A 27976-nucleotide genomic window follows, 5' to 3' on the forward strand; every position below is an offset into this window, starting at 1 on the left:
TTGTTGAAAATAAGCGAAACTTTGAAATGTCATAACTTTCTTATTTTACATCCGATTTTGATGAAATTTTCAGCATTGTGCTTGTCTGATTTTTCTCTATTGATTCAAATCAACATTTTTCTGAGGTGGACTTTGGTGGCAGGGTCCATGGTTGCATTGCCTTGTGAGGATCTCCATAGCATTGCAATTCAAATGCTCATAACTTTCTCATTATTTGTCTGATTTTTCTCAAACTTTCGTTGACCTGTTTCTTTGATATGTATGTTTTTCCACAAGCTATCTCGTTCCAAAGGTTTCTTACTCTTTTAAATAAAGGAGGAGGTTCAGAACACTCATTTTTTGCAGTCAGAATGCAGACCCTGTTTGTAAGTTAATGGGCAAATTCACGAAAGACTGCTGATCCTTTCTAAGCAATCAAATCAGCAGTAATGAAATTTTGGTTTGTATCATTTACCATTAGAAGGATCGCAAGTCGTTGGTAGGGTCATTGGTAATTTATGATAGGCTTTATGAAACACCTACCAGGAAATTATCATCAGCTGATAGTATACCTAGTCCAGACTAGAAAGCTCATCAATCAGCTGTTCATTTCATTATGACATCAGTGTGTGTGTGGAAGTCCACTTGACTAACACTGATACACTACTGATAGCACACACACACAGCAATACTAGTACCAGTACAGTATAGTAGTCAGTGTAGCTCTACACACAATTCTATTGTTAGAGCCATGTGTGTGCAGCGCAGGGGTTGTTTATTCCCATGCATGAATCACCTAGTGCGCTAGGGAGCTGTGTGTACAATACAAGTGCGCATAGTCAGTGTACTAGGCTATTATTAGTCATTTGTGATAATGGAGGAGTTTCAGAGTGACTCTGAACTAACTGAGGCCTATAATTCAATAGATTTTGCCACAATTCTCTCCTAAACATGATTGTTTGACTAATCGATATCATTGTTAATCTTTGGTTTACTTTGCAGACAAGTTGATGTTCAAGATTTACTTTAAAAAATATATAAGAGACAGTGGTGAGATCAAGGAGCTCCTTGGTGAGATCGAGCTGCATTGAGAGCTGTATGTATGACCGAACAACATGACTCATCTACTACGGTGAGTATACGGTAGTTGCATTTGACTCGTACTGAAGTGTTGTATGGTCGGGGGTCCTAAAGCTACGCGGGTCCTAAAGCTACGCACCACTCATCGCGCATGCAGTTTTTAATGGCAAATGCGCACTCTGTGTGTGGAACTGTGACTGCAGTGTGACGAACGATTCCTTTTCAATTTTTTCTACATGGGCTGCAGTAAATCTCTAAATGCAGAGAAAACCCACAATTGTTTAGAATTTTTGAGTTACATTCGATTTAATTTCATATTATACTATCATAATTTGAGCAAATTTCAAAAATTGAGGCACAGAAAATATTATTTTTTTGCATGATAAATCGAGTGCGTAGCTTTAGGACCCCTTCTACATCGGGCGGCGAGTTCAAGAGGTGTTCGGAAAACATGACGGGATTTTCGTATTAGTGAGTTTTGTGATATTTTCTTTTTGGTTAAGGATCTTTAGAATATTTGCCACAAATTAGTAAAAGATGATTTGTTCAAATATAAAAGTTGGCATATTTTACATCGCTTGTAAACAAAGTGCGTAGCTTTAGGTCCCCCCATCATACTGTAAATAGGAGTGTAGATTTAGTAGTTGTCCAGTGGCAGTGTATTGCAGTTCAAATGATTGCAATGACAATTGTTTTGAATATAATACTAATGTTGATTTTGATGATAATTAAATATGACCCAGAATTAAGATAGATGTTAGGCCAATGCTTATTTATTATTTTTAATTGTGATGATTGCGATGATCATAATTATGATGATAATGAATGATGATGATTAAGCCTGAGTCATATCGATTATTTTGAAAACCGGTGTTCGACAGCTCTAATTCGATCGAACATCGATGCATCGAATATTGAAGGCGGGGAAAATTTAGTCTTTTGTTTTTGCGTCGATGCGATGCGCTTTGCATATGCACTACGCACTGACGGTATGCGCTGGCGTTGGCCGGGAGAGCTGCGTTGCACAAGCAGATGACAGCAAAGTTCGATTGTATTTTCCATGATCACAAAACACACAAAAAAAGGCTGGGGACCAAAGCAGAATTCTTCCCAAAATATCTTCAACAATGATATTTGCAGATGACAACATATAAGTTTAAAATGAAACAATAATAAAGACATGAATCACGCAGAGTCGATCCGAATGATTTTCGGTCGACTAGCATTCGCAGTCCATTCACCAGCCCCGTCCGCATTTCCGTACACTCACTCTCCCGAAACGACAGGCGTGCTTGACGTCAGCGCCAGCAAACAAGTGCAATCAACGGAGAGCGCTGTAACTTGCCTGAGATTGTGTAGTTGGATCCAAAATGAGCTCCAAATAAATTTATGGGAATAAATACGTAATTTTCTCTGGATGGTCATTTGAATTGCTATTCAATGCTGATATAACGATTGTGAGGAAAGATCGTGGAATATGAGTAATGACGATGTTCGAGAATTATTCCTGATAATGACAATCCAGTTTTTTAGACGCAATTGAGCATGCGATCAAAATAAATACGAATGTTTCGAATCGAGCCCTAAATTCATCTAAATTATTACGATTTAACAAGATTTTATGGTCATACTAAGAATATTGACGATGTCAGCAAAGTATGTTATGTTCATATGGAAGAAATAATACTGGGATTATTTCTATTGTTATATTCCATCTCTGGACGTCTCGGGGGACGTCTCCTCCATCAGCTCCGAGAAAATAAGCACAATGCGCATGCGTGTTTGATGACGTATGACATATTTTCCCATTCATGAAATCAGAGCCCAAAGTTGGGCACAAACTAGCTTCAAATTGATGGGAAAAAATATCAAACGCAATTTTCTCTGTTTTGTCATGTAAAATGTTATTATATGGTGATATTACGAACTTGAACAGAGTTTTTGCATGTAGACAATGTTCGAGAATCAATCCTGACGTGATGATTATTTTTTTAGACAAGTGCACTAGCTCGACTCAAGAAGTCAAGTCGATCGTCATGAGATGTCCGCCATTGAAAATTGAAACGAAATACAAACGTTTCACATCAAGCTCTAAATTCATATTAATGATTATCATATGCAAATTATTGTTAAATATTACGATTAAATAATGTTCTATGGTCATGATTTTAATATTGTTCATGAAAGCAAGATTTATTTTACGTTGATCGCGTCAATTTCCGGCCATTTTCTGGTTTGATTAAAGAACAGTACTGCGCATGCACGATCGATGGCCATGACTTCCATTCATGAATTCATCGTGCATAAATTATCTCGGCACGAGCAGACGAGTAAGACTCGAACTATGATCGAAATAAACTTCAAATTAATGGTGAATAGCATCATAATTACTCATTCGGTTTCATTTTGGGGGCAATAGAAATCAAGTAAGTAGTAGTAAAGTTGGACATTACTGATATTTTGATGATTGATTGTGTAAACCAAACGAATCGGCCGGCCGACGTATTTTTTTTTTTTTTTCGATGCACCGATTTTGCAAAATCTGCACCGGTGTTCGATGACATCGATCGAACACCGATTTTAAAATCGATTCGACTCAGGCTTAATGATGATGATGGTAATGATGGTGATGATGAGGATGATCATGGTGATGATGATGGTCTTGATGACGATTATTATTGCATGTATGATGGTTTATACACTACTTGAGAGCAGAGAGGGAGTGGTACATGTATGTAGGTATAGGCCTAAACCCCTCATACAGGTTTTGCAACTATTTTAGGAATTGAAAAATAAGTATTTTTCTCTTGGGTACCATACTAAGCAAAGAACCCATTGATATGCTTGGAATTTAATTTAGGTTTATACACTGTATGTGTTGCTATACTGGCAAGCAACTGACAAGCTTTCAAAGGATCATATCAAAAACATTGTTCTGTGTTAAAAATTATGTTTTGTAATTTAATTGTGATTGCTTGAGAACTTGAGATAATGAGATAAATCATTGATTCGTTCACCCTTTCTTTATTTTCAGATATCTTTTGATATTTGGTGATAGAAAAAAGAAAGTTGAGCTCTCGGTGAGGGAGGAGCTAGAGAATGTGAAGGTAGAGACATTGAAACAAAAAGCCAGAGAACTATTCAATCTCCAGAATGTCATTCTTCAGATCTGGGACAAGGGGTTTGAAGACTGGGTTGACCTTGATGAGGGTGACCCAACACCCACCAACAGTAGGATCAAGGTGGAGGTCAACAAAGAAGCCAAAAGTGCATCGTCCAATCAAGCAACCTTGTTGGTTCCAACCTCTAAGATAGGGCCCCCAACAGTTCAAGTTCGGCCATCCTATCCAGCATTTGCATTGACAACTTTGGAAGTTCCTCAAACAGTTTCTTCACCCCCATCGTCTATCAAATTGCAACAGCTTTCACATCCTGTGTCCTCTCCGCAGTCCGTTGTGCTGCCTCAGAGGACGATGTCTGATGGTCAAAGACAGTATGGAACTGAACAACCTACAGAATCACAGACTACAGGAAGGACGTCATCTTTGACTCAGGGTGGGACTCTAGACGTTGGAAGAAGTAGCATAGACGGGAGGTAAGGATCTCATCTGAAATTTACAATTTGATTTGCGTACAAGTAGAGACTGGCAAGTGTGGACGAGTACAATGATGTATGTTCAACTTCACTCTTGCAGTGTGGAATTGGCCACTGTGAGATTTGTGGATGATGTTGATTATCCCACCCAAAAAGTCTACCTCTTCCTTTGGAGTGTGTATTGGTGTGCATTGCAGCTAAATGGTTGCCTGGGAGGATTCCTTCAAGTGGGAAGAACAGTTTGTGTATGTCAGATATGTGTATATTTCATCTGCATGTTTTAAATCTTGACAAGGCTTGCCTCCTGTATACTCCACCTCACCCTTTCCCTCCTCAAAATACAATAATAGAGAAAAATAAATATGTTAAATGTAAACTAATCATTACCAAATCCAGAATTTCAGTAGCTGAGAAATGCTTGTTTATTGAAACAAATGTGGACACACAGCAACCCTAGGACTCCGTTAATGGACCTATTTTCCTTTGCATAATTTTAGTAGTGCAGAAATCATTGATTTACAATGAGAGGGATACCGATGTCTTTTAAGTACTCAGTTGAACAGTAAAATTGCATATATCTTTGTTGATCGGATTCCTACTGACCCAAAAGTCTTTGGTAATTTAGGATAATACTTTTCGGAACTCGTCCTTGATTTCCTCCGAAATGTGTGTGTGTTTGTATGTTTTGGGGAGTGAAAGTAAAAAGGGACATTGATTTAAGACTGAAAATTTCATCAAAACTATGCTACTACCACTACTTCAAATTCCTTCTTTCAGATATTTGGTTTTGGCATGAAACAAATTTTTCTGAGATTATGGGTGACATACCTCAAATTATTAATATTTTCTGGAAACTTTAGCCTAGTGCCACTAAGCCATTTTTATTGCATTTACTTTATATTGTTCAACCCAATTTTTTTTATAGTGGCCAATGAAATTTGAAAAGTTTAATATTATTCCCCAATGAATACTTCCTTCTTGATGAATATTTTCAGCAGTCACTAATGTTCCTTTTTATATTATTTCACTTCTCAATCTACAAGGTCTGGGTTCTATCGTGGTGCTACTTGGAGCGTTGTCGAGTGCAAGGCCTTAATTGGTATTTGGTGCAGCAATGAGATACAGTTGGTGTTGAGTGACATAAATAACAAAAACCGTAACAAAGCCCTGTACAAACGCATCGCTGCCAAACTCGCAGACTGTGGATTCCCCCCACGGCCCTGGGACCGCGTCCGGGACAAGATGAACCGTGTGAAAAACGAATATCGCAAGATCAGGAAGCAGCTTTCGACTGGAGTAGGGGAGGACCAGATTGCTTTTCCAATGTGGTATTCTGAAATACATGCGTTATACGGACCCAAACTATCTTATGAACTTCCGGACCTAGTTGATGATAAAGGAGATGGAGATAGTTCAACGATATTAGATGATCAGGATGATGATGATCGGGTCAGCGATGATGATAATTGCAGTGCAGATTCAGTGTCCAGGGATGTCGACAAGCAAGGGAATGAAGCCGAAATCGCTCTTCCCAAACACCAAAGACAAGGTTTGTATGAATATTTTTCCCTCAAGTGTTTTTATGTTACATGTATACTCTTGTCCCAAGCTATTCATTTAAAAGAAATGCTGTAATTTCTTACTTTTCCAAATGTCAGTAGTATTGTTATACAACTTGATTTTATCTGATTTATTGGTCTAACTTTACTCTATCAAATTGTCTTGATCTAGGTCTAGTAGGATGTATACATGTATGTATTTTAAACATCTATGGTGTGTGTTAAAAACTATTAAGGCTGGATTAATGCAATAATAATTAACTTTAGAATATTTTTAACTCTTTCATTATTCCTTATTAGCTCAGTTGAAATTCATTATTATCTTGTATCTTCATCATTTTGTTGTATGATTTTTTTTCTGTTTTAAAGGACAAGTCCACCCCAACAAAAAGTTGATTTGAATAAAGAGAGAAAAATACAACAAGCATAACGCTAAAAATTTCATTAAAATCAGGTGTAAAATAAGTAAGTTATGACATTTAAAAAAGTTGCTTAATTTTACAAAACAGTTATATTCACATCCTGGTCAGTATGCAAATGAGGAGACTGGTGATGTCATGCACTCACTATTTCTTTTGTATTTTATTGATATGAAAATAAAATGAATAAATATTAAATATTCTAATTTTCTCCCCATTGACAAGTGAAACAAAGATTCCTCCCTGAACATGTGGAATTAGTATTTTTTATGACTATATGGTTCAGTCAAGTCGGTCCTTATTGTCAAATATGTAAAAAGTGCAATATTGTATAATTCAAAAAATAAAAAACAAAAAGAATTAATGAGTGAAGGACTTCATCAACTGTCTCATTTACATGTCACTGAATTGTGCATATCACTGTTTTGAGAATAATAGGCGAAATTTTATAATTTTATAAGTTTTTTATTTTACATTCGATTTTGATGAAATTTTCAGTGTTAGGCTAGTTAAGTTTTTTATTCAAATCGACATTTTTTCTGGGGTGGACTTGAGCTTTAAGAGATACCTCGATGCTAATGATAGGTGATAATCTATGGTAGATGATAATGAAACCGACATCTAAATAAAAATCTTGCATTATATTTTTGTTATGGGCTCTTTCATATTTTACTTGATTTTGTAACTTTATAAAATATTATATATTAAATATTAATATAAAATATATTCCTTTAAACATGAATATTATGAGTATAATCATCCATCCTTCTACATTATTTTCATGGTAAATACAGAGCAAGAAGCTCAGCCAAAAGGAGATGATGATGACTGGATTCCCCAAGGTATGTTAAACACCCTCCCCCCTTCCCATCTCATAATAATAAAAAAGTGAAAAACAGGAAGAAAAACTTTATCAAAAGTAATTGTATGTTTTATCAAGAAATATATATTAAAATGAACCCAAGGAAAAACAAGTACATGTATTATATTTTCATAAATGAGAATCCAGTAAATTAACTGTATACATATAATCATCGATCAATTCTATGTGGTGAATATAGTAGTGCTGTTAAAGAGTAGGGGAAGGCGGGGTAAGTTGTGACACTTTTTGCATTTTCATGTTAGAATTGATATGACCAATAATATTGTAGAAATAAGTACCTCGCCATTAAATTTGATTCTTGGGAAATAATTTTCACCTATATATAACTTTCTACCCCCACACTTAAAGTCAATGTGACCTTTGAAAAAAACGATGATAAATGGCTCAACTTGCCCCATATATGGGGTAAGTTGAGCCCCCCTCTGGGGGTAAGTTGAGCCACAAAAACTATGTACAAAATCTATGCGGGATGAACCAGCATGTCATTTTTTTATTTAAAGTCTTTTCACTTACTAATTCGCTGTAAATACTAACATCCTCTATAAGTAAAAGAACTGTCATGTGAATTTGCTCCTTTCTGCCTGCATATCAATGGCTTTTTAAGGTTTGTTTGTTTTTCTTATTATATATTACCATAAGAAGTACCATGGCTCAACTTGCCCCATGCTGGTTGGCTCAACTTACCCCATTCCTAACTTTATGCAATATTTTTACATCCACATATTTTCTATGCATCCATATTGTAAAAGACCATGACAAGAATGAGAATCTATACCTGGATTAACAATATTGTTTTTATTTAGAAACTTTAGTATATTTAAAGACGTGTGTGTGTAAAAAGCAATGATCTATTTCACACCCTTTTTTGTCTCACCTGCGAAGCAAAGTGAGACTATAGGCGCCGCTTTTCCGACGGCGGCGGCGGCGGCGTCAACATCAAATCTTAACCTGAGGTTAAGTTTTTGAAATGACGTCATAACTTAGAAAGTATATGGACCTAGTTAATAAAACTTGGCCATTAGGTTAATCAAGTATTACTGAACATCCTATTAGAGTTTCATGTCACATGACCAAGGTCAAAGGTCATTTAGGGTCAATGAACTTAGACCATGTTGGAGGATTCAACATCAAAATCTTAACCTGAGGTTAAGTTTTTGAAATGTCATCATAACTTAGAAAATATATGGACCTAGTTCATGAAACTTGGACATAAGGTTAATCAAGTATCACTGAACATCCTGCCTGAGTTTCACGCCACATGACCAAGGTCAAAGGTCATTTAGGGTCAATGAACTTTGGCCGAATTGGGGATATCTGTTGAATTCCCATCATAACTGAAAGTTTATGGATCCGATTCATGAAACTTAGACATAATAGTAATCAAGCATCACTGAAAATTTTGTGCAAGTTTCAGGTCTCATGATTAAGGTCAAAGGTCATTTAGGGTCAATGAACTTTGGCCGAATCGGGGGTATCTGTTGAATTACCATCATAACTTTGAAAGTTTATTGGTCTAGTTCGTTAAACTTGGACATTAGAGTAATCAAGTATCACTGAACATCCTGTGCGCGTTTCAGGTCACATGACCAAGGTCAAAGGTCAATGAACTTTGGCTGAATTGGGTGTATCTGTTGAATTACCATCATAACTTTGAAAGTTTATGGATCTGATTCATGAAACTTGTACATAAGAGTAATCAAGTATCACTGAACATCCTGTGCGAGTTTCAGGTCACATGATCAAGGTCAAAGGTCATTTAGGGTCAATGAACTTTGGCCGAATCGGGGGTATCTGTTGAATTACCATCATAACTTTGAAAGTTTATTGGTCTAGTTCGTTAAACTTGGACATTAGAGTAATCAAGTATCACTGAACATCCTGTACGCGTTTCAGGTCACATGACCAAGATCAAAGGTCAATGAACTTTGGCCGAATTGGGTGTATCTGTTGAATAACCATCATATCTCTGTAAGTTTATTGGTCTAGTTCATAAAAAGTGGACATAAGAGTAACCATGTATCACTGAACATCTTGTGCGAGTTAGAGTAGTATTCAAAGTCAGCACTGCTGCTATATTGAACTGCGTGATGCAGGTGAGACGGCCAGAGGCATTCCACTTGTTTACTTTTTTTGGCTGAAATTTGTATTTTTCCCTCTAAAAAAGTAATTTTTGTTTCAAAGTTGAAAACAATGTGGTGGGGTTAAGTGTTATGTAATGGATCATCAATACATGACACCACCATAATATCTAACTCATTCATACTGACCTGGGGGTGGTGGCTCAACTTGCCCCTATGCTCAACTTACCCCGCCTTCCCCTACATGTATGAATAGACATGGCTTAAATGAGTGGTCCAGGCTCAAAGTATTTATAGCTTAATAAATAGAGTAGAATTCACTGAGCAAAATGCCGAAAATTTCTAAAATCGGACAACAAATAGCAAAGTTATTGAATTTTAAAGTTAAGTAATATTTTGTAAAAACAGTCGTCATGAATATTCATTAGGTGGACTGATGATGTCACGTCTCCACTTATTCTTTTGTATTTTATTATATGAAATTAGGTTTATTCAATTTTTTTCCTCCAAGAACTAGATAAATTTGATTTACAACTGATTTAGTGCATTAGATATTTATTGCTGCAACTTATTTCATTATAAGGGAGACATATTAATTCATACAAGTATGAAATAATGAAAAAATATGATTTTATGTAATAACATGAGAAAACGGAAAGTGGAGATATGTCATCATCAGCTCGCCTAATGAATATTCATGACAACTGTTTTCACAAAATTTTGCTAAAATTTAAACTTCAATAACTTTATTATTTGTTATCCGATTTTGATGAAATTTTCTGCGTTTTGCTTAGCGAATTCTACTCTGTGTATTAATATATTTATTTTCAGCCTGGACCACCCCTTTAATGACATTCAATCTTTGATATGGACAAAACGAACATGAACCACCTAACTTTGATCCTATATGTACATGTATGCCTGAGTCAAGACCGGAGTCAAGAACAGAATATGTCAGATATGGTCAAGGTCAAAACTTGATCTTTGTAATTCTGAAGAAAAAATGGCTCTTAAAAACGGATGGAAATATTTTTAATTGAAACAGATGTATAAGTGTATATATACACACACAAGTGTATATATTCTTCATCCTGGATTCTGTACGAAGCTGTTATCACAAACCAATTTAAATACTTTTTACCCATTATTTCCAAAATAAAACCTGGAAATTTCTCAAACTGCAGAGCAGGCATTAAAATACTGTGTACTGAGTAGCACACCCAACATGCACTCACTCTCAAATATCCCATCCGAAAGAATGACTGTGTCCTGAATGATGCTTAAACCAGTTTAAAGGTCAAGTCCATCTCAGAAAAATGTTGATTTGAATCAATAGAGAAAAATAAGACAAGCACAATACTAAAAAATTTCATCAAAATCGGATGTAAAATAAGAAAGTTATGACATTTCAAAGTTTCGCTTATTTTTAACAAAATATATGAACGAGCCAGTTACATCCAAATGAGAGAGTCGATGATGTCACTCACTATTTTTTTCAGTTTTTTATTGTTTGAATTATGCAATATTTCAAGTTTTACGAATTTGATGATTAGGATCTCCTTGCCTGAAGCACAAAATGTTAAAATAATGGAATTCCACATGTTCAGGGAGGAATGAAACTTCATTTCACATGACAATGACGAGAAAATAAAAATATTTCATATTTCATGTAATAAAATACAAAAGAAATAGTGAGTGAGTGATGTCATCAGTTCCTCATTTGCATACCGACCGCGATGTGCATATAACTGTTTTGTGAAATAAAGCAAAACTTTAAAATGCCATAACTTTCTTATTTTACATCCAATTTTGATGAAATTTTTAGTGTTATGCTTGTTGAATTTTTCTCTTTTTATTCAAATCAAGTTTTTGTTGGGGTGGACTTGTCCTTTAACAAGGCAGAGCAGTCTTGAAAACTGTATCGCTAGGTGCCCAGGTGGTTTCCAAACCGGTTTGGAAGTCTACCTAAGAGCGCTTTCAAAAGTGCTTTGAGCTTCCCCACTACACGTTAAACTGGTTTCCACTACTACTTTACAGACAGATGAGAATGGGGTATATGAAAAGTGCACAAAAAGTGATTTTTTTCTTTGTTAATCAATTTATGAGGACTGACTGTTTGAGAACTATCTTTTCCATTATTCCTATTTGTTAAAGATCATACTCCAGTGAGGGGTGAAAAGCATGGGCATGGAAGCAACAGGAATAACAAGAGATCAAAAAGGGCTCGTGGGCTGACGGAGGAAGACGTAGCGGAAGAGAACTCAGCGGAAGGAGAGAATGAAGAGGAGAGTACTCCCGATAGGAGTGGATCACAGCGTTACAACTTGAGAGAAGTCCAAGTCAAGATTGAAGCTGAAGATTATGATGACTATTACGATGATGATTGAAAAATCATACTTAGTAAAGAAGGGAAGAGAGAGAGAAGGAAGAAATGAATACTGATGGATATAGAGGATTAAAGCATCGGTAAAGAGGAATCAGTGTAGCGATTGAAGCTGACATTTCTGATGATAGCACGATGAGGATAGTTTGTAGTAAATTGAATGAAGAACTAATAAGAATTAATAGAAAGATGAGTGGAATATTGATGATGTAATAAATAGAGGCACTGTTATGTTTAAGGGAATTTAATCTTTTACCTGAAATTTAGATCTTGATAAGACATTTTGAATGTTTTAAATACAAATAAAGTGTCATGAAATCTGACCAATATCCCTTTTCTGTGACTTCAAGTGAAGAAATCACTTAAAATTTTGAATGTTAACTTTCCAAAATAAAGATCTAGTTAGATCTTTTGCATAATTCTCATTTGATATTTATTTCATACATTTGCATCTTCATGAATCAACCATCAAGTACTCAAATAATTGGTCAAAGTAAAACTAATTTTTTGCTCGCCTGCATAGCAGAGCAAGACTATAGGCGCCACTTTTCTGTGGCTGTGGAGGCATCAACATTGAAATGTTAACCAAGGTTAAGTTTTTGAAATATCATCATAGCTTAGAAAGTACATGGACCTATATAGTTCATGAAACTTGGACGTAAAAGAAATCAACTATCACTGATCATCTTGCCTGAGTGTAATATCACTTGACCCAGGTCAAAAGTCATTTAGGGTCAATGAACTTTTGCCATGTTGGGTTTTTGTTGAATTGTCATATCTTCAAACTTTCCTGTCATCTGTAGTTACATGTAGCAATTTCATGCTGAAAGGTATCAACTTCCAATTAATGAAATACATAAAAAATTAATTTATTGAATTACATGATTATTGATTTTTAATGAGAAACTCCTGATTTCAGCAATTAAATTGCTGATTTTTCAATTCCATTTTATTTTAGAAAATTTATTCAGTTCATATTTATTTCAGCACTCTAAAAACAATGAGTACATATTTGTGAATAAATGATTGTAAAAAAAAAGTGAATAAATCATACAAAAATAACTTAAGATAGATACAATGATATAATTTGGCCTGTATGATTATAGAAGAAATTGGCCGCCTGGTATTTAAAAAAAATATTTTTCTATGTCTGCCAAATTTATTGTCTGATATACATGTAACTTTTGTTAGGATACTTGCTCTCATCTGTACAAATTCATGTTGAAAGGTATCAGCTTCCAATTAAAAAAAATACATAGAAATTAATGTATTGAATTACATGATTATTTTTAATGTGTGCAGATAAAATGTTGACTTTAATTATGAACGTAAACGGCTCAGGGGTCAACAAAGTTATGCTGTACGATCCAGAGAAGATGGTAGTAAGATAGATTTCCTTTGTTTAAAAAAGTGATTTTGTACAAATTAGTATTGAAGCACACTACAGATTTTACATTCAACATCCATTAGAGATTCATACAATGCATGTAGAACTACATGTAGAGAATTATGCACAAACCGGCTCCTTTACTTCGTTGTTACAATCATTGCCAATCTTAAACATGGCTATATTCAAATTTGTTCTGGTAATTATGGATAATAACTTGGATCACTACTTGTTTTTAAGCTAGTTCTCTGTCAAAATCTAAATTTATCTTGTTAGAACAGTCTGCTGAATGCTGATAGAAATGATATTGAAATTCTACACATACATTTTAAAGTCTAAGAAAGTATTGTCAGGGCTCTTTTTAATCCAAGGTCACTCAAAGCCATGGCCTTCTATGTCCTTTCAAATATTTGTAGACTTAATGCTAAAATAATCTAATCAAGTCTAACAAAGATCTATTGGTATGGATGACAATCTGATTACGTTCCCAGAAAAAAATCCATTCAAATTAGAACATCTATTATCAATCAAGTAGTTGCAATTGTATCCTATTTATGTCTTCTTGCTTTTCTTAGAATATGATGAGAAATTTCTAATTTCAGCAATAGAATTGTTGATTTTTAAATTCCATTATATTTCAAAAATTGGCAGCTTGGTATTTTAACATATATGTAATTTTCTTCATTGTAATTTGTATTCAAATTTAATGCATTGTCTCTGTTCAAATTATTATTTTGATGTATGTTTAATATGTGTACGGTATATTTTCATGACAATATTGCATACAATGTTTTATTTGTTTTCTTTAATGATCTCATTCATGGTGAAAAATGTGTGTAGCATATCTGACTAAAAGGGGGGAAAAGAAGAAATGATGGTGGCCTGGAATAAAACCTCCATATATTATTTTACTTTCAATGTACAATTTTTTTTATTTTTTGTTTGAATTTTATTGCATTCATTTTGTATTTTCAAGAGTGACATTTCTTTGGGAGACAATGCTTTGCGATTGATATGTACTGTGAATTTCATGTAATGAACAAAGTAATCTAGGAAGAATGCAGCCCTAGGATCATATGCAAAGCTTTGTACTAAAGGGCCTGAGTATGAAAAAAATATTAAGATATTTAGGAAGTCTAAAAAAGAGAGATCATGACAATATTGACTAATGGAGAGATGGGATATATAAAGAGATGGAGAAAGAGGAGAGGAGGATTTGAAGAGAATTGACAAGAAGAGGAAAGAAAGATGATGAGGTGGAGAAGAAAAAGAAATATGATAGAAAGATATGAGTAGAGAAACAAGAGGATAATGTCCTGAGACAGTGTATCTAGAACAATTAACAGTATAACAGTTTGCCATATTTCAAGCATCATTTTGGAGAATTCAAGAATTCATGAGGAATTTAATTTTCGATTCTTATATTGTTAATCTGTAACCCTACAAAATAGAGTAAATCCAGACGTTTAAAGCAAAGGTTACTTTAGGTGTGTTCAGACCTCCAGAAAACAATAATAATGGGTAGTTTTTCCTGGTTGAAAGCAAATTATACACAATATCCCTATAAGAAAATACTTGCTGATAAGAAGGTTTAAAATTACCGTTCTTTCGCATGGACTTTTCCAAGGTTGGATGGGTGTGAAAAAAAAAAGATATATATATTTATATATATTTATGTCTATATGTAACTGTTAGATAAAACAGGACTTGTCGGATAAAATATCTGAAAAGTCTATTCATGAAACCCTTCCCTTCTGTGCTTAGAGCAAATTATTGTGAATTAAAGGGTATAGGGCTTCTATTGGTAATTGAGTTGGTCTGAAAAAGTTTAGTGGATTTCTTTTTTCCCCCTCAGTTTGTTTTTTAAAAGCCTGTTTGGTTTAGATCAACATTTTATCTTCAATGACTTTATCATTTACTAGTATATGACCATTTAATAGTGGAATGGTTACTAAACTCAGTTTATACCAGTTTATCTAATTCACAGTAATTATGTAATCATCAAAAATGAAAGAAGGAAAGCTAGTGTAATGGTATTAACTTGGATGAAGGAAAAAAAATATTTATAAATGTGAATGTTTTGTGTATATATTGAGTAATACCCAATATTCCAACACTTCTTATACATGGATCTAATGTAGGCCAATTAATAGGTGATCTAGGAATAAGATCTACTGCTGTTATGCCAAGGTTCTATGACAGCATATCAACATAGTGAAGAATATTCTTAATTCAGCATGTGTCAATTTATAGAGTTTGATTAAATCCAATTCCACTTTCGGCAAGTTTGATTAGTCTTTGATGTTTTCTTTTCAGTAATAATGCCATGGGAGGCTGTCAACATTGTTCACCAGTCACTTTGCTTTCCCAAGATAGATCAGTCCTCGATCACATCCAGCAGTCCTTCTCTTTTCCTACAAGACTGCCTGAGGAAACTTCAACCCCGTCCCTGGAAGATACGGCCACCCAAACACCATTATTGCAACAGGAAGACCAGCCAGTTGAAGCTCTGAATGAATCTGTACCAGGGCAATACCTGCAGGGTTCAGTAAGAACAGCTATCATTCCTTCACCTGACGATGTGTCTTGCCAAAACACTTCTGCAGAGCATGGCAACAGACTAGTTGCGGAGACAATACAGCAGTCTTCTCCTGCACCATGTATGAATAACTTACCAACTCAAGAAATAACATTTCCTGCAACTCATGATATTGTGACCAACCCACAAACAGCCACGTGCACGGCCGAAGGTCAAGAGGATCATGTAGTCCAGAAGCTGTCAGGCATAGGCATGTCACGTGAGACACCTGAAGACAAAGTTGTTCAGGAGTCATCTTCTGTGCATTTGTCTAGAACTACAAGGGTCCCAGAGGAATCCTTGCACTGCTCTCATAATCCACTTCATCAGACCACCCCAAATTATGTTAAATACAAACCAAATGTGAATGTATCCCAGGAGGCGCACTTTGCAAAGGATTCTGCAGGAAGTATTTCCTACTCTCAAGACCATGTCCCATCTCCTATTTTCCCTGAAAATGAGTTAACAAATTCAGGACAACGAGGACAGGATGGGGAGCAGATGCCTGATGGTGATCAACCTCCGTTACAGGATCATATTGATCTGGTTCTCACTGATTACAAACTGCCTTCGTTTCCTGCTGAAATCATCCAGAGACTTGACCATGGTGCATGTCTGGAACCTAAGGAGAAGTCCATTATCCTGGATACAATCTTTGAGAGTGTCATTCCATTTACATAGTGAGTATTATGTTCCACATAATAGGAAATGAGTTGTGATTGGATGAAAGTTCATCATCTGATGGAGTGTAGTATGGCCCGTCATTCACCAAGTGATTGACGTTTTCTTTTCATGAATCCATAACGATTTATTTACAGTTTTTGGCAGATCGATTCATTTAGGTTTCAGAGAATACCTTTTATATGAATCAAACAGTTTCAGTTACGAAACTGTATTCAAACTTCAAGTATCAGAATGATTTTGCCTGTAATTTAACAGGATATTCAAGACATGAATTTCAGTCAATCTCACACCAAAGTCATTGATGTAATTTGAAATTGCCCCATCCCAGTCACATACATAAAAAACAGACATATTTTTATCATCCAGGAAGGGATGGGAGCAGACTTCATTTTACAAAAGGACTTATGTCTTTCAGTTTTTAGAAATGTTCAAAATCCTTTTCTCCTTTACAGTTACCCATCCAGCTCAGACTATACTTACTTGACAAAAAAGCTCTTGGAGAAGTATCCAAAGCTTCTACCTCAAGTTGGCGCCATCCAAGATTTTCATTATCAGTGGGTAAGAAGAAGTGTGGATATACATGTAGAGTGGATATGGAAGGTCCATATATTTGTCAGAAACTGTATAAACACCATTTACATTTTTTTTTTTCCTTTCAAATATTTTCTACAGCCTCTTGCTTGTTTATATGGATGTTGCAAACATTATTACTAAATATGGTAATTTGAAGGGAAATCCAGGATAGGGCTAATCGCAGAAATCATAATCAAGTTTTCTTTACTCATGAAAAATTGTGCTTCTTATCAAAGCAAAGATTGTTTCCATATGTAAGATCTCTTTCTCCTTCACTTTGTAGGAGGCATGGAGACAGAAATTGATGTACAAGTTTAAGAACAGGCGTAAACGCCAGGACAGAGATGCTCCCAGTGTACGGCACTATAAGCGCATGAAGGAAGGGGAATTAGACAAGGACACGACTGCTTACTCCAACACAGCTCATTCGGATATAACTTGTCTTAATGGGGCTGATGATGAGGTCTCTGAAGCAATGGTTGATGAGGAACTTGCAGGAGTTTGCCAGAAAGACTCTTTAAAAACTTGCATGGACAAAGATATAAAGGCTAATCAATGTGACACACAAGATGTTGCTTCAGAATGTCTGAATCAACCGCTGAGCCCTCAGCCTGCGAGGATTCTAGAAAGGAATAACCCTTCTTTAGACCCACCCCAGCAATGTAAACCTGTCCAATCGCACAATGATCTTGTAATGGCCTGTGTCATGGACTCTGTGTCTTCTCGTGTAGACTTGGAGGATTCTGGGATTGCTGATAAAAGCATACCTTTGTCTCAGAAGGATGGCTTTCACCAGGAGCCCACTTCACACCTCCAAATTAGGTCTGTTATAGGGGCCTTCCAGGAGTCTAGTTCATCAATGTGTAATGAAGTTTCCAGGTTACCGAGAAGTAATTTACAGATGTCTGAACACCACACTAAAGACAGTGTTCCTAGCTGTCAACCGACCATGCCATCTTCACAAAATAAACCAACCATGGAAGTTGAAATGCTGCCCGGTTGTTCATCATTGTATGGACAGATTTTAAAGAGTTGTGGCAGTGCACTTCTCCCCTCCAGAGATTATTCCACTTCTCTCCATTCCCACAAGAATGTACCCTCCAGCACTGGACAAGAGCAGAGGCTGACGGAAGGTCCACGTGCCCAGAGCCCCACCTTCGTCTTTCCCGAAAGACCATCACTCTCTGGTTACAAACTGCCAAAATTCACTTCTACTATCAATAGAAAAATCAAGAATTGCATACCTATAGAAAGCCATGATAGATCCATTATTTTGGATACGCTGTATGAAAGTGTCATTCCCTACACATTGTAAGTATTAAGCTAAACTAAAGAATAGTGGTATGTCTAAAGTTTTAAGTAGATAATCAACCATTTATAATAATGGGCTGTTATTTCCACTTTTGGCTGCAACTTTTAGTAATTGAATTATATGATATGAAATTATTTGGTTTCCCCCCTTGTATTTAAAACAGACTTGAGAGAGCAAAGAGATAAACAATTCATGTTACATATTATTAATTTGGAATTTATTCTGTTTTGTTGGAAGTTGTCAAGGTATATTACCAGGTTACATTGGGAAAAAAACCTGTGCTTATGGACCAGTCAATGGGAGAATGATGAACAAGTATCATTAAATCACTCTCTAGGTTCGTACTAACATCCGTAACTTAGTTTGTGTAAAAAACAAAATTACCACCAAAAATGTGATTTTTGTTTCTCTCAGGAATGCAGACCTTCTAACTTATCTGAATGGAAAGTGAAGAATCTTAATTTGTCTTTCCAAACATGGAAATCTCTTTCAAATTATTCTTTTTTTTTCCTTTCGGTGGTAGTTTTACAATATAATCCTATTGGAAATCATGTCCCTTAGCCTTTTTTTGTTGCATATTTGTTATTGTTTTCCAGAAGGAAGGTCAGAAGCTGTTGGATTTGTAATTATGAAAGTCTTTTAATATCTCTTTTATTCAGTTATCCAACTGCTGCAGATTACATCTATTTGACAAGCATCTTTTTGAATCAGTATCCACAGCTTTTCAGCCAGGCCGGACCAACGCGTGCTGGAGCAGATAATTTTGTAAGAATTGATCTCTTTGTGATTGTTATAACCTTAAAATTCATTTTTAAGATCATAGTACAAACTTAAGAACAGTAATACATCACTATGACACTTTAGTGGTAGCCTTTCATGTGATGTTGCTGCATTTATTTTTATTTCAGTAAAAGAAAGGACAGATTTAAAAAAAACTGTTTTTTTGCTTTTTTAATACATTTCTGTCCATATAAAATCTTGATTGATTATTCTTTTCATTAAATGGAAATGTCAACATTTTTAAGTTGAAGGACACCAAATATAATTGTTTCTTGTACTCCATAGGAGGCTTGGAGACAGAAACTGATGTACAAGTTCAAGAACAAGCGGAAACGCCAGGACCGGGATGCTGCAGCTGTACAAGAACGTACCCGTAAGAAAACTAGGAATCCTGAGAGTTTAGACGAAGGTAGCAGTGGACTAAACTCGGGTGACATAGATCTGGTAACCAGTTATTTTTCTGATGATGCTGCTGCCGCTGCTGCTGATGATGATGATGTCCTGGAAGTGATTGATGATGATGAAGACATTGTGAATAAAGAAGACACTACATACCATGTAATGGCTGCAGATACAACCAAGATTGATGATACACCAATGAGTGAAGCAGTCAAGGAGTCGAACTCTGTGCCTTTGAACAGCACTAGGAATCCTGATAGAAACCTGCCCTGCTCACAGAATCAGCACTCCAATCCACCAAACACTTTACTCTTACAAAACCAACCAGTCAAGGAAGTCATCCAAGAATCTTCATCCATGCAGCGATCAGTCTATCCAAGACCTCCAGAAAGGACCTTACCTTCTCAACATCCTGGAGTCAAGGGGGGCCTACCAACCAACTTGGGCAGGGGAGATAATCAAATAGAAACTCACCAAAGACAGAGTTCTCCAACATTCAGACCAGAATCTTTGACACTCTATGATTATAAACTCCCAGAGTTTCCTTCTCACATCATTCAAAAACTGAGTTGTGGTATGCAATTAGCTACCAAAGACATATCTACTCTGCTGAACATCCTCTATGACAGTATCGTGCCTTACACCTAGTAAGAAAAAATTTCATTTTTGTGTGTTGTTACCTATTTAAAACCTGGGAATTCATAATACACAAGAGACATTTTTAGTTCAAATATGGATGAGTACCTTATGAGGAAGTATATCAATGTCTATTCAATTTTTCATTACATATAAAGTTTTTATTAATCTTTACATCAGCCAGTGTGGATAGGTAAATGATTCAAGGTGGCACTACAAATGTACATGATTTATGAACACTATTTTTCCTGTGAATCAACTGCGTTGAAATCATTGTTCTCATCTTCTTTAACCGCTAAACATATTTTTTCAGATTCTCAGAAAAATTGTTTTTTTCCATCTCTCTAGTTATCCATCTGCTTCAACTTACAACTATATTACAAAGATGTTATTAGAACAGTATCCACAACTTCTCTCCCAGACTGGCCCCATGAAAGATTGTCCGGACAGCTGGGTAAGTAGAGATGGCAATCTTGGTGTCTGCATCTTTCCAACTTCCAAGCATTATGTTTACTAAATGGCAATATGGGTATGTACTTCCCTCAAGACCCCCTTTTTAAAGCTTGCCAGCACTTCACAAGCATATCATTTTCATCCTTGTTCTCTGACCAGCCTGTTCTACCCTGTTCCTGAGGTTCTAATTCTGTAATTTTATTGCTTGTTCTGTAGGCCCTCCAAACTTTAAGATGTTCCTATTGTTTCTATTTCCAATACAACACCATGCCCCCTCATTTTCTTAAGATCCCCCCTCCCATTTCATATTAAATTCAAGTTACCAAACGATCCCTTGTTGTGACCAGGTGAAGCTTCTTGGGGTCATTATCAAAAATGATCTAAAGTGGGATGAGCATGTGAATTATATAACTTCCAAGGCTTCTCGGAAGTTGTATCTGATACGGATGCTCAAACGTTTTGGGATGCCATTACCTGACCTCACAACTGTGTTCACCTCGTACATCTGCCCAATTTTGGAATACTGCTGCGTGGTATGGCATTCGTCATTGACCCAGCAACAAATTGCAGCGATTGAATCTATCCAAAAGAGAGCACTGAGATTGATGTTAGGTGAGGAGTATGAATCATATGAACTATCTATGAAGCGTTGCACCTTGGTCACTCTGAGGGACCGTAGAGATGAATTGTGTCAAAAGTTTGCCTTACAACTTTTCAAGAACTTTCGTGATTGGCTCCCACCTGCAAGGTTATCACATCGAGAGCTCCGAAACAGTCACAGACTCACAGAAATTAGATGTCGGACGGAAAGGTATCGCAAAAGCGCGTTACCGTACCTTGTCCGCTTATTGAACTCTAAACTGTAGATCTGTCAATACACAGTACCAGTCGGCTGCTTCTGGATCGGTATTGTATTCTGGGACGGAGAGCAGTAGATTCGTTGGACCGAATCTACTGTTTTCTGTTTTGTGGTGTAGTGTCGAGTCAGAGGTGGCTGACTGGGGGTGTTATTTGTTCTTAAATCAATTTTTACAATTTTAATTACCATGGCAATTTTTGTATCCATCGTTTATTGTACATACATATTGAAAATGTTTTTTATTAGTTCACAATTTCATTAATTTAGCATAATTGGTAATTGTTCTTGATTTCTTCCGTTTTATTTCCCTTACTTTCTTTAAGTTACTCTCATATTAGACACTCATTTTTGCTGCTCTTTTCTCATTTTCAATTATCAATACTGAATCTACTGAAAGCCGTTACAACAAATTTCCTTCTAATTCTTCTTTAAACCCATATTACATCACAATAATTTTATTTTAGGAGTATAAATCATTTTTCCAACAAATGTACTTTTTCAAAGCTATCCAAAGCTAAGATCACTTCTTCATTATTATCATGATTTTACCGTAACTATTTTTGTAATTTCTTGATTCTTTTGTAACATCGCTTTTTGTTGATTTTATGTGTATTTTCATGTTCTTTTGTAAAACATATGCCAATTCAGCTGTAAGAAGCTGCGATCATTTGTTCTAATAAAATCTTGAATCTTGAATCTTGAATCTTGAATCAGTTCCCAAGCACCCCCATTTGAAACTGGCCTTTGCTCGTGTGACAACTGCTCCAGGCCTTGTTTCATCTAAGATGTAGGATTATGGTTAGAGTTGCAATTGGGTTTTGTGTTAGGTTTAGAGTAAGTTTAGGGTGTGGTATTAAATCCAGAGTTGAAATTAGTAATTGGATTAGTGTGTAGAATTTATAACGGAGCAGTTGCCGCGAGAGCAAATGCCATGGAATCCTTTCTAGAACCAGGTTGGACTGGTTGTTTCTTCGGCATATAAGGAAGCTTGTGCATCTTTGCCTGGAGATAAATAGAACATAGAAAACATAGAAAACTGGCAGTCTTCAAGGGTTTCATAAAGTTACCGGTAAGCAAATTTATATACATGTATTAAATACAATCTACCTAACATTTTTTTTATACCCAAGAAATATAGATTTGTCTGTGTGATAGTAGGAGGATCTCTGCAGACTTTTATGTTGACTTTGCTTTTCAAAAAACAAGGTTTGCTATTCAAAATTTTCAGAAAGAATTGAGCTATAAACCTTCAGATTGAAAAACCTCTCCATCAGATGGATGATAATTAACAGTTCATTTTTCCTATTAAACAGGAGGCATGGAGACAGAAATTGATGCACAAGTTCAAGAACAGGCGCAAGCGCCAGGACAGAGATGCTCCCGCCGTACAACAACGATTCCATAAGAAGTATAGTAATATTGATGGACTTGATGAATTTCCAGGTGAAAGTGAACAAGACCTGAATGAAGGCAGAGATTCTGATTGGATTGAAAAGGATGATGATGAGGGTATTGTCTTTGAGGTGGTGGATGATGAGGAGGAGGACATAGTAGTTAAAGAAGAAAACACCACTATGGCCGCAGACACGACCAACCTTGGTAGTCCATCAGTCAAGAGAACAGTCCAAGAGTCTGTTTCTTTGCCTTCGTACATCCAGAGTTCAAGGAGCACTGAAGATGATCCAATTTACCAACCAAGCATTTCAATGTCACAAGGAAAACTAGTCAATGAAATCATCCTGGAGTCTTGTTTCCCACAACCATCAATACAAGTGTCCAGACACCCAGAGACTATCTTGCCTTCCTACCAAGAAGGTCTTCAGAGCACCGAGGAGACCTTCTCATCAAGCTCAATGCAAAGAGAGATGCAGATAGAAAACGAACAAAGGAAGCGTTCTCCAATTGTACGACTAGAAAGCTCGAAACTCCGCGATTATAAATTACCGGAGTTTCCTTTCAGCGTCCTTCATAAACTGGATCGTGGCATTCCATTAGCTACCAAAGACGTATCTATTCTCCTGAATACCATGTATGAGAGTATCATTCCATACACCTAGTAAGAAAGTATTCTTTCACTCTTCTTTTGGTTGAGTTCTTAAAACCAAGACCATTTAGAATCAATTTAATTGTTCACATTTTGGTTATGACTGCGATAAGGTACAATAAAGCCTTTCCAATTTGAATAGAATAGGTTTTCATATTGTCTAGTACAGTACAACATTTCCAGTCTTTGAGTCAAACCATGTAGAACTAAAAGGAAATAGTGAAATAAGCAAGTACCCACACTTCATTATAATCACTGCTCTTGATTTCAAGCAATTTGATTTAATTGTTAATCATCGTTTCAAACAATCAGATATCTACTCTCAAAAAGAAAAATAAATTTTCAAAATGTAGCGATATACAGAAATGAATGTGTTATATTTTTTCTTTTTATGAAAAAATACAATATTATACAGAAATGGTATTATGGAGAGTATATAATCTAATATATCAGGTGTGTTTTTAGATAGATTTTTCTTGTATCCTTTCCCTAGTTACCCAACCAAATCAGACTACAACTACTTTACCAAGATATTACTGGAACAGCATCCACAACTTCTTCGCAATGGCCCCAAACAAGGCAATTGTCCAGATAACTGGGTAAGACCTACGTCAATTAATACTCTTACTTATCATAGACCTATTTGTTTTCGAAAACAAGTCTGAAGGTTCAATTCAGTACAGGTGAGTTTGCTAATCTCTTGACACCACAGAAATCTTAGACACAATTTATTACAGAGATGTGATTAACACATGTTGTGGTCCGAAAAGTCACTAGGACTTGTTTAGGATTGTCTTGTACAGACTTAATTGTACTTCACATATGTGTGTGAATAGAGGCTTTGTAGTCACAATTTTTATGCACACAAGTTTTTTCCCATTACAAAATAAAGGGCATAGGGGTAGAAAGGGCTGTTATGATTTGTACTCTTACCCAGAGATATCTTAAAGAAAAAAAAACTTTGTGAGAAATACTTAAAATTTTGGTGCAGTAATACAAAACGCAACTTGAATCCCCATAGTGTTGGCGTTTTGAAGAGCATCTTATTTGAAGATATCATTGTTTTCTCTTTTTTAGGAGGCATGGAGACATAAATTGATGCACAAGTTCAAGAATAAGCGGAAGCGCCAGGACAGAGATGCTCCCGCTGTACAAGAAAGAGCACGTAGGAAATTTGATGATCTAGATGAATTCCAAGGTTTCAGAGAAGACACCTTGAATGAAAGCAGAGAATGGATTAGCGGTGATCAATATGAACAGGATGATGAAGATGAGGTCTTTGATGTGATGGATGATGATGAGGATGTTGTAATTGAAGAACAAGACACCACATACCATGTCATGGCTGCAGACACAACAGATATTAGTTTTCCACCAGTCTCTAGAACAATTCCAGAAGCTAGTTCTTTGTCTCCGTACATCCAAGGCTCAGGGAACCCTGAGAGAAACCTTCCAGTTTCACAAGATGATCAGATTCACCAACCAAGTGCTTCATTTTCACAAACCAGACCCATCAAGGATGTAACTCAAGAGTCTAGCTTATCACAAACACCATTGCAAGAAGCAAGACTCCCAAAGACAGCCTTGCCTTCCTTCCAAGTAGTTCCTCACTCGGCTACAATTGATGAGGACTTGCCACAAAGGAAGAGTCCTGCAACTTTAAGACAAGAAAGGTTGTTTCTGTATGATTATAAACTCCCAGAGTTCCCTTCTCACATCATTCAGAAACTGGAGTGCGGTGTTCAATTAGCTACCAAGGACATTTCTACTCTGCTGAACATCCTCTATGAGAGTATTGTGCCATACACCTTGTAAGAAACTTTGTCTTTGTTTTTTAGTGTGCAGGGGTGTTTCCTATTTTAAAGTTTAAGAGATGCCTCACTTTTGAAGCAAAGCATGAGTATAGTAATCTTTATGTCCCATTCTCCATGTGATCATCAACATTCATTTTTTATGGATTTTAAGAAGAATCATGTGTGCTTGCATGATGATCTAATGTAATTATGGAAATCTCAGAAGCTAAGGGTGCAATATATATTTCTTGTAATTCACAGTAGAATAACAAAAATCACATAAACTTGTGAAAATTGTATTTTTTTTTCATCTTTTTTTGTAGTTACCCTACTACTTCAGACTACAACTTCTTTACCAAGATATTATTGGATCGTCACCCAAAGCTTCTCACTCAGGCTGGACCAAAGGGAGGCAATCATCCTGATAACTGGGTAAGAATAAGAAACAACTGTCTTACTAGAAAACACTATGATACACATTTAAATGGAATAATAAAGACTGGGTACATGAATAGCATTTCATTATGTTCACAATTGTTCTACATATCAAATTTTTTTTTGTGACAAAATAGAGAGAATGAAAGATAAAATTACTTTTGTTTTTCCAAAGCCATGATGCAAAACAAGTTAAGAATTGCCCTCATTTACTCCTTATAATCATAGTTGGCTCTTACATTGGGTTGTGTAGTAGTAATTTCATTTAAAAGATTAAGAAAGAAACACTTAAGAATAAAACATTTGTTGTAATGTGATTGGATAGTGTCTTCATAAGCATTTAACATCAGCTCTTATATTTCTGCAGGAGGTGTGGAGACAGAAAGTGATGCACAAGTTTAAGAACAAGCGTAAGCGGCAGGACAGAGACGCCCCAGCTGTACAACAGCGAGCCCACAGGAAGTTTGGGTGTTACGAAGGACTTGAAGAACTGCCAGGTTCCAGTGGACTACACCTGAGTGGAGGTGACTGGATAACCAGCAGTTGTCCAGAGGAGGATGAGGATGAAGATGTTGGTGATGTCTCAGAGGGGATAATTGAGGTCAAGGACATCATTATCAAGGAAGAAGACACAGAATACCATGTCATGGCTGCAGACACAACCAATGTTGGAGACACTTGAATGCTGTGACCATTCAGTTAGATGAGAAGTGGGTCAACTGGTTCCAGTGGCAGTTGATATCATCTAGATGACCCCTGAGGCCAATGGTGCTGCCCTTTTTACTTTGAGGATAATGAATGTTCCTTATCTGCTGCTACTAATAGCACTTGAGATCATGGGGACTGTTTCATAAAACTTGCAATAACATTTAAAAACTACTGAAATCATTCAGTATCATTGGCTGACAGTAATTGTTCATTTCTGAATGAATAAGTCATTGGGTTGATCCATCAGCAAGACGTCATAATCCTGGACCTATTTATCTCGAGGACAGAAAGGATCTAATGGATGACCTTTGACCACTCTTATTTTTAGCACTAAAGGTTTGCAAAGATATTCAATATTTGTATTTCCTTTGGTCACCTCACCATTAAGAAGACAAGTCATGATGATGACCCTTGACCCCACTCAACTAATAACATTGAAAATCTTATCTTATGTAGGCTGGGAGAGGGATGCTCTCGGGCAACGTATGAATTATGACAATAAAACTGTCATGCTCTTACGTACCAATATTCAAGGCTAATAGGAGCCCCCCATCCCTCTGTATTATTTAAAAACCAAGATAACCCAGCCTAGTCTGGGTTCAAGATCTGGGGGAAGTGGTTGATTTCATGCTTACCACATAAGTAGCTGTTTTTTAGATGAAAAAACGCGTTCATATATGTGGGAATAATTATACTTTTACATTGGGCATGAATGTTAGATAGACTTTCCCATATTTTTTTGCCATATTACCATTAAGGGCAAAGTGAAGAATAGAATAACACTGTTTAATAATGATGCTTTATTACAATTGTATCGCTCTTAATGTGACAGTTTTTAATCATAAGCTCATTATTCAAGTAAAAAGAAAAAGTTATAATCTAAAAGTATAGTGTTGATGTTGATTTTGAGTCTACTGCCTTCTTTAAAAGATCTAGTTAATGTTTGTTTTTATTTTTTATTCTTCTTCTTATTTTTTTTTGGGGGGGTGAGTCTTAACATTTGTTTGAGTTAAAACTGTTCTGACTTTATATTTTGCTCCTATATCTGTATAATTCCCATTTTTTCCATTGAATTTCATTTTAATTTTAAAATATTACACCTTTTTTACATTCTCAATAAACTTGAGGTTTATTTATCAAGGTTATCTAATGAAGATGTGAATGTATCTTATTGGCTTTTTTTGCTGTGTTTGTCTTCATCTTCATAGCAAGTGAACAGTCCTTTTTCACAACTCAAGGAAAGTTCAAAATCCTGTCATTCTACATTATTATTATACAGAGTTTATTGATAAAGAGTAGCAGGATTTTCTATGTTCACATTATTGCCCTGAATATAGAATATACGAAAAGGACAAACAA

The 27976-nt window shown here is 35.9% G+C and overlaps 1 protein-coding gene and 1 long non-coding RNA gene across 2 annotated transcripts; both read left to right on the forward strand.

The window, feature by feature from the left end:
• Positions 1-846: 846 nt before the first annotated feature.
• On the forward strand, positions 847-27969 carry LOC121416040. Its single transcript, XM_041609480.1, has 13 exons — positions 847-1111; positions 4094-4654; positions 15680-16621; positions 17078-17183; positions 17482-18509; positions 19170-19275; positions 19576-20336; positions 20674-20779; positions 22951-23693; positions 24175-24280; positions 24759-25492; positions 25798-25906; positions 26277-27969. Exons 1-13 carry the CDS (start codon positions 1095-1097, stop codon positions 26589-26591), a joined length of 5634 nt encoding a protein of 1877 aa, XP_041465414.1. The 5' UTR covers positions 847-1094; the 3' UTR covers positions 26592-27969.
• Positions 6399-14272, forward strand: LOC121416041. Its single transcript, XR_005970093.1, has 3 exons — positions 6399-6409; positions 9525-9531; positions 13368-14272. It is a non-coding gene; the product is annotated as an uncharacterized LOC121416041 (long non-coding RNA).
• Positions 27970-27976: the final 7 nt, after the last annotated feature.

The sequence above is a fragment of the Lytechinus variegatus genome, chromosome 5 (assembly GCF_018143015.1).
Source record: "Lytechinus variegatus isolate NC3 chromosome 5, Lvar_3.0, whole genome shotgun sequence".
NCBI lineage: Eukaryota > Metazoa > Echinodermata > Echinoidea > Temnopleuroida > Toxopneustidae > Lytechinus > Lytechinus variegatus.

Excerpts from the sequence above, each read along its gene's own strand:
- LOC121416040 (XM_041609480.1), top strand. Across the intron at positions 18,510-19,169 it reads AGTGTCATTCCCTACACATT|TTATCCAACTGCTGCAGATT; the intron begins GTAAGTATTAAG and ends TCTTTTATTCAG. Across the intron at positions 25,493-25,797 it reads AGTATTGTGCCATACACCTT|TTACCCTACTACTTCAGACT; the intron begins GTAAGAAACTTT and ends CTTTTTTTGTAG.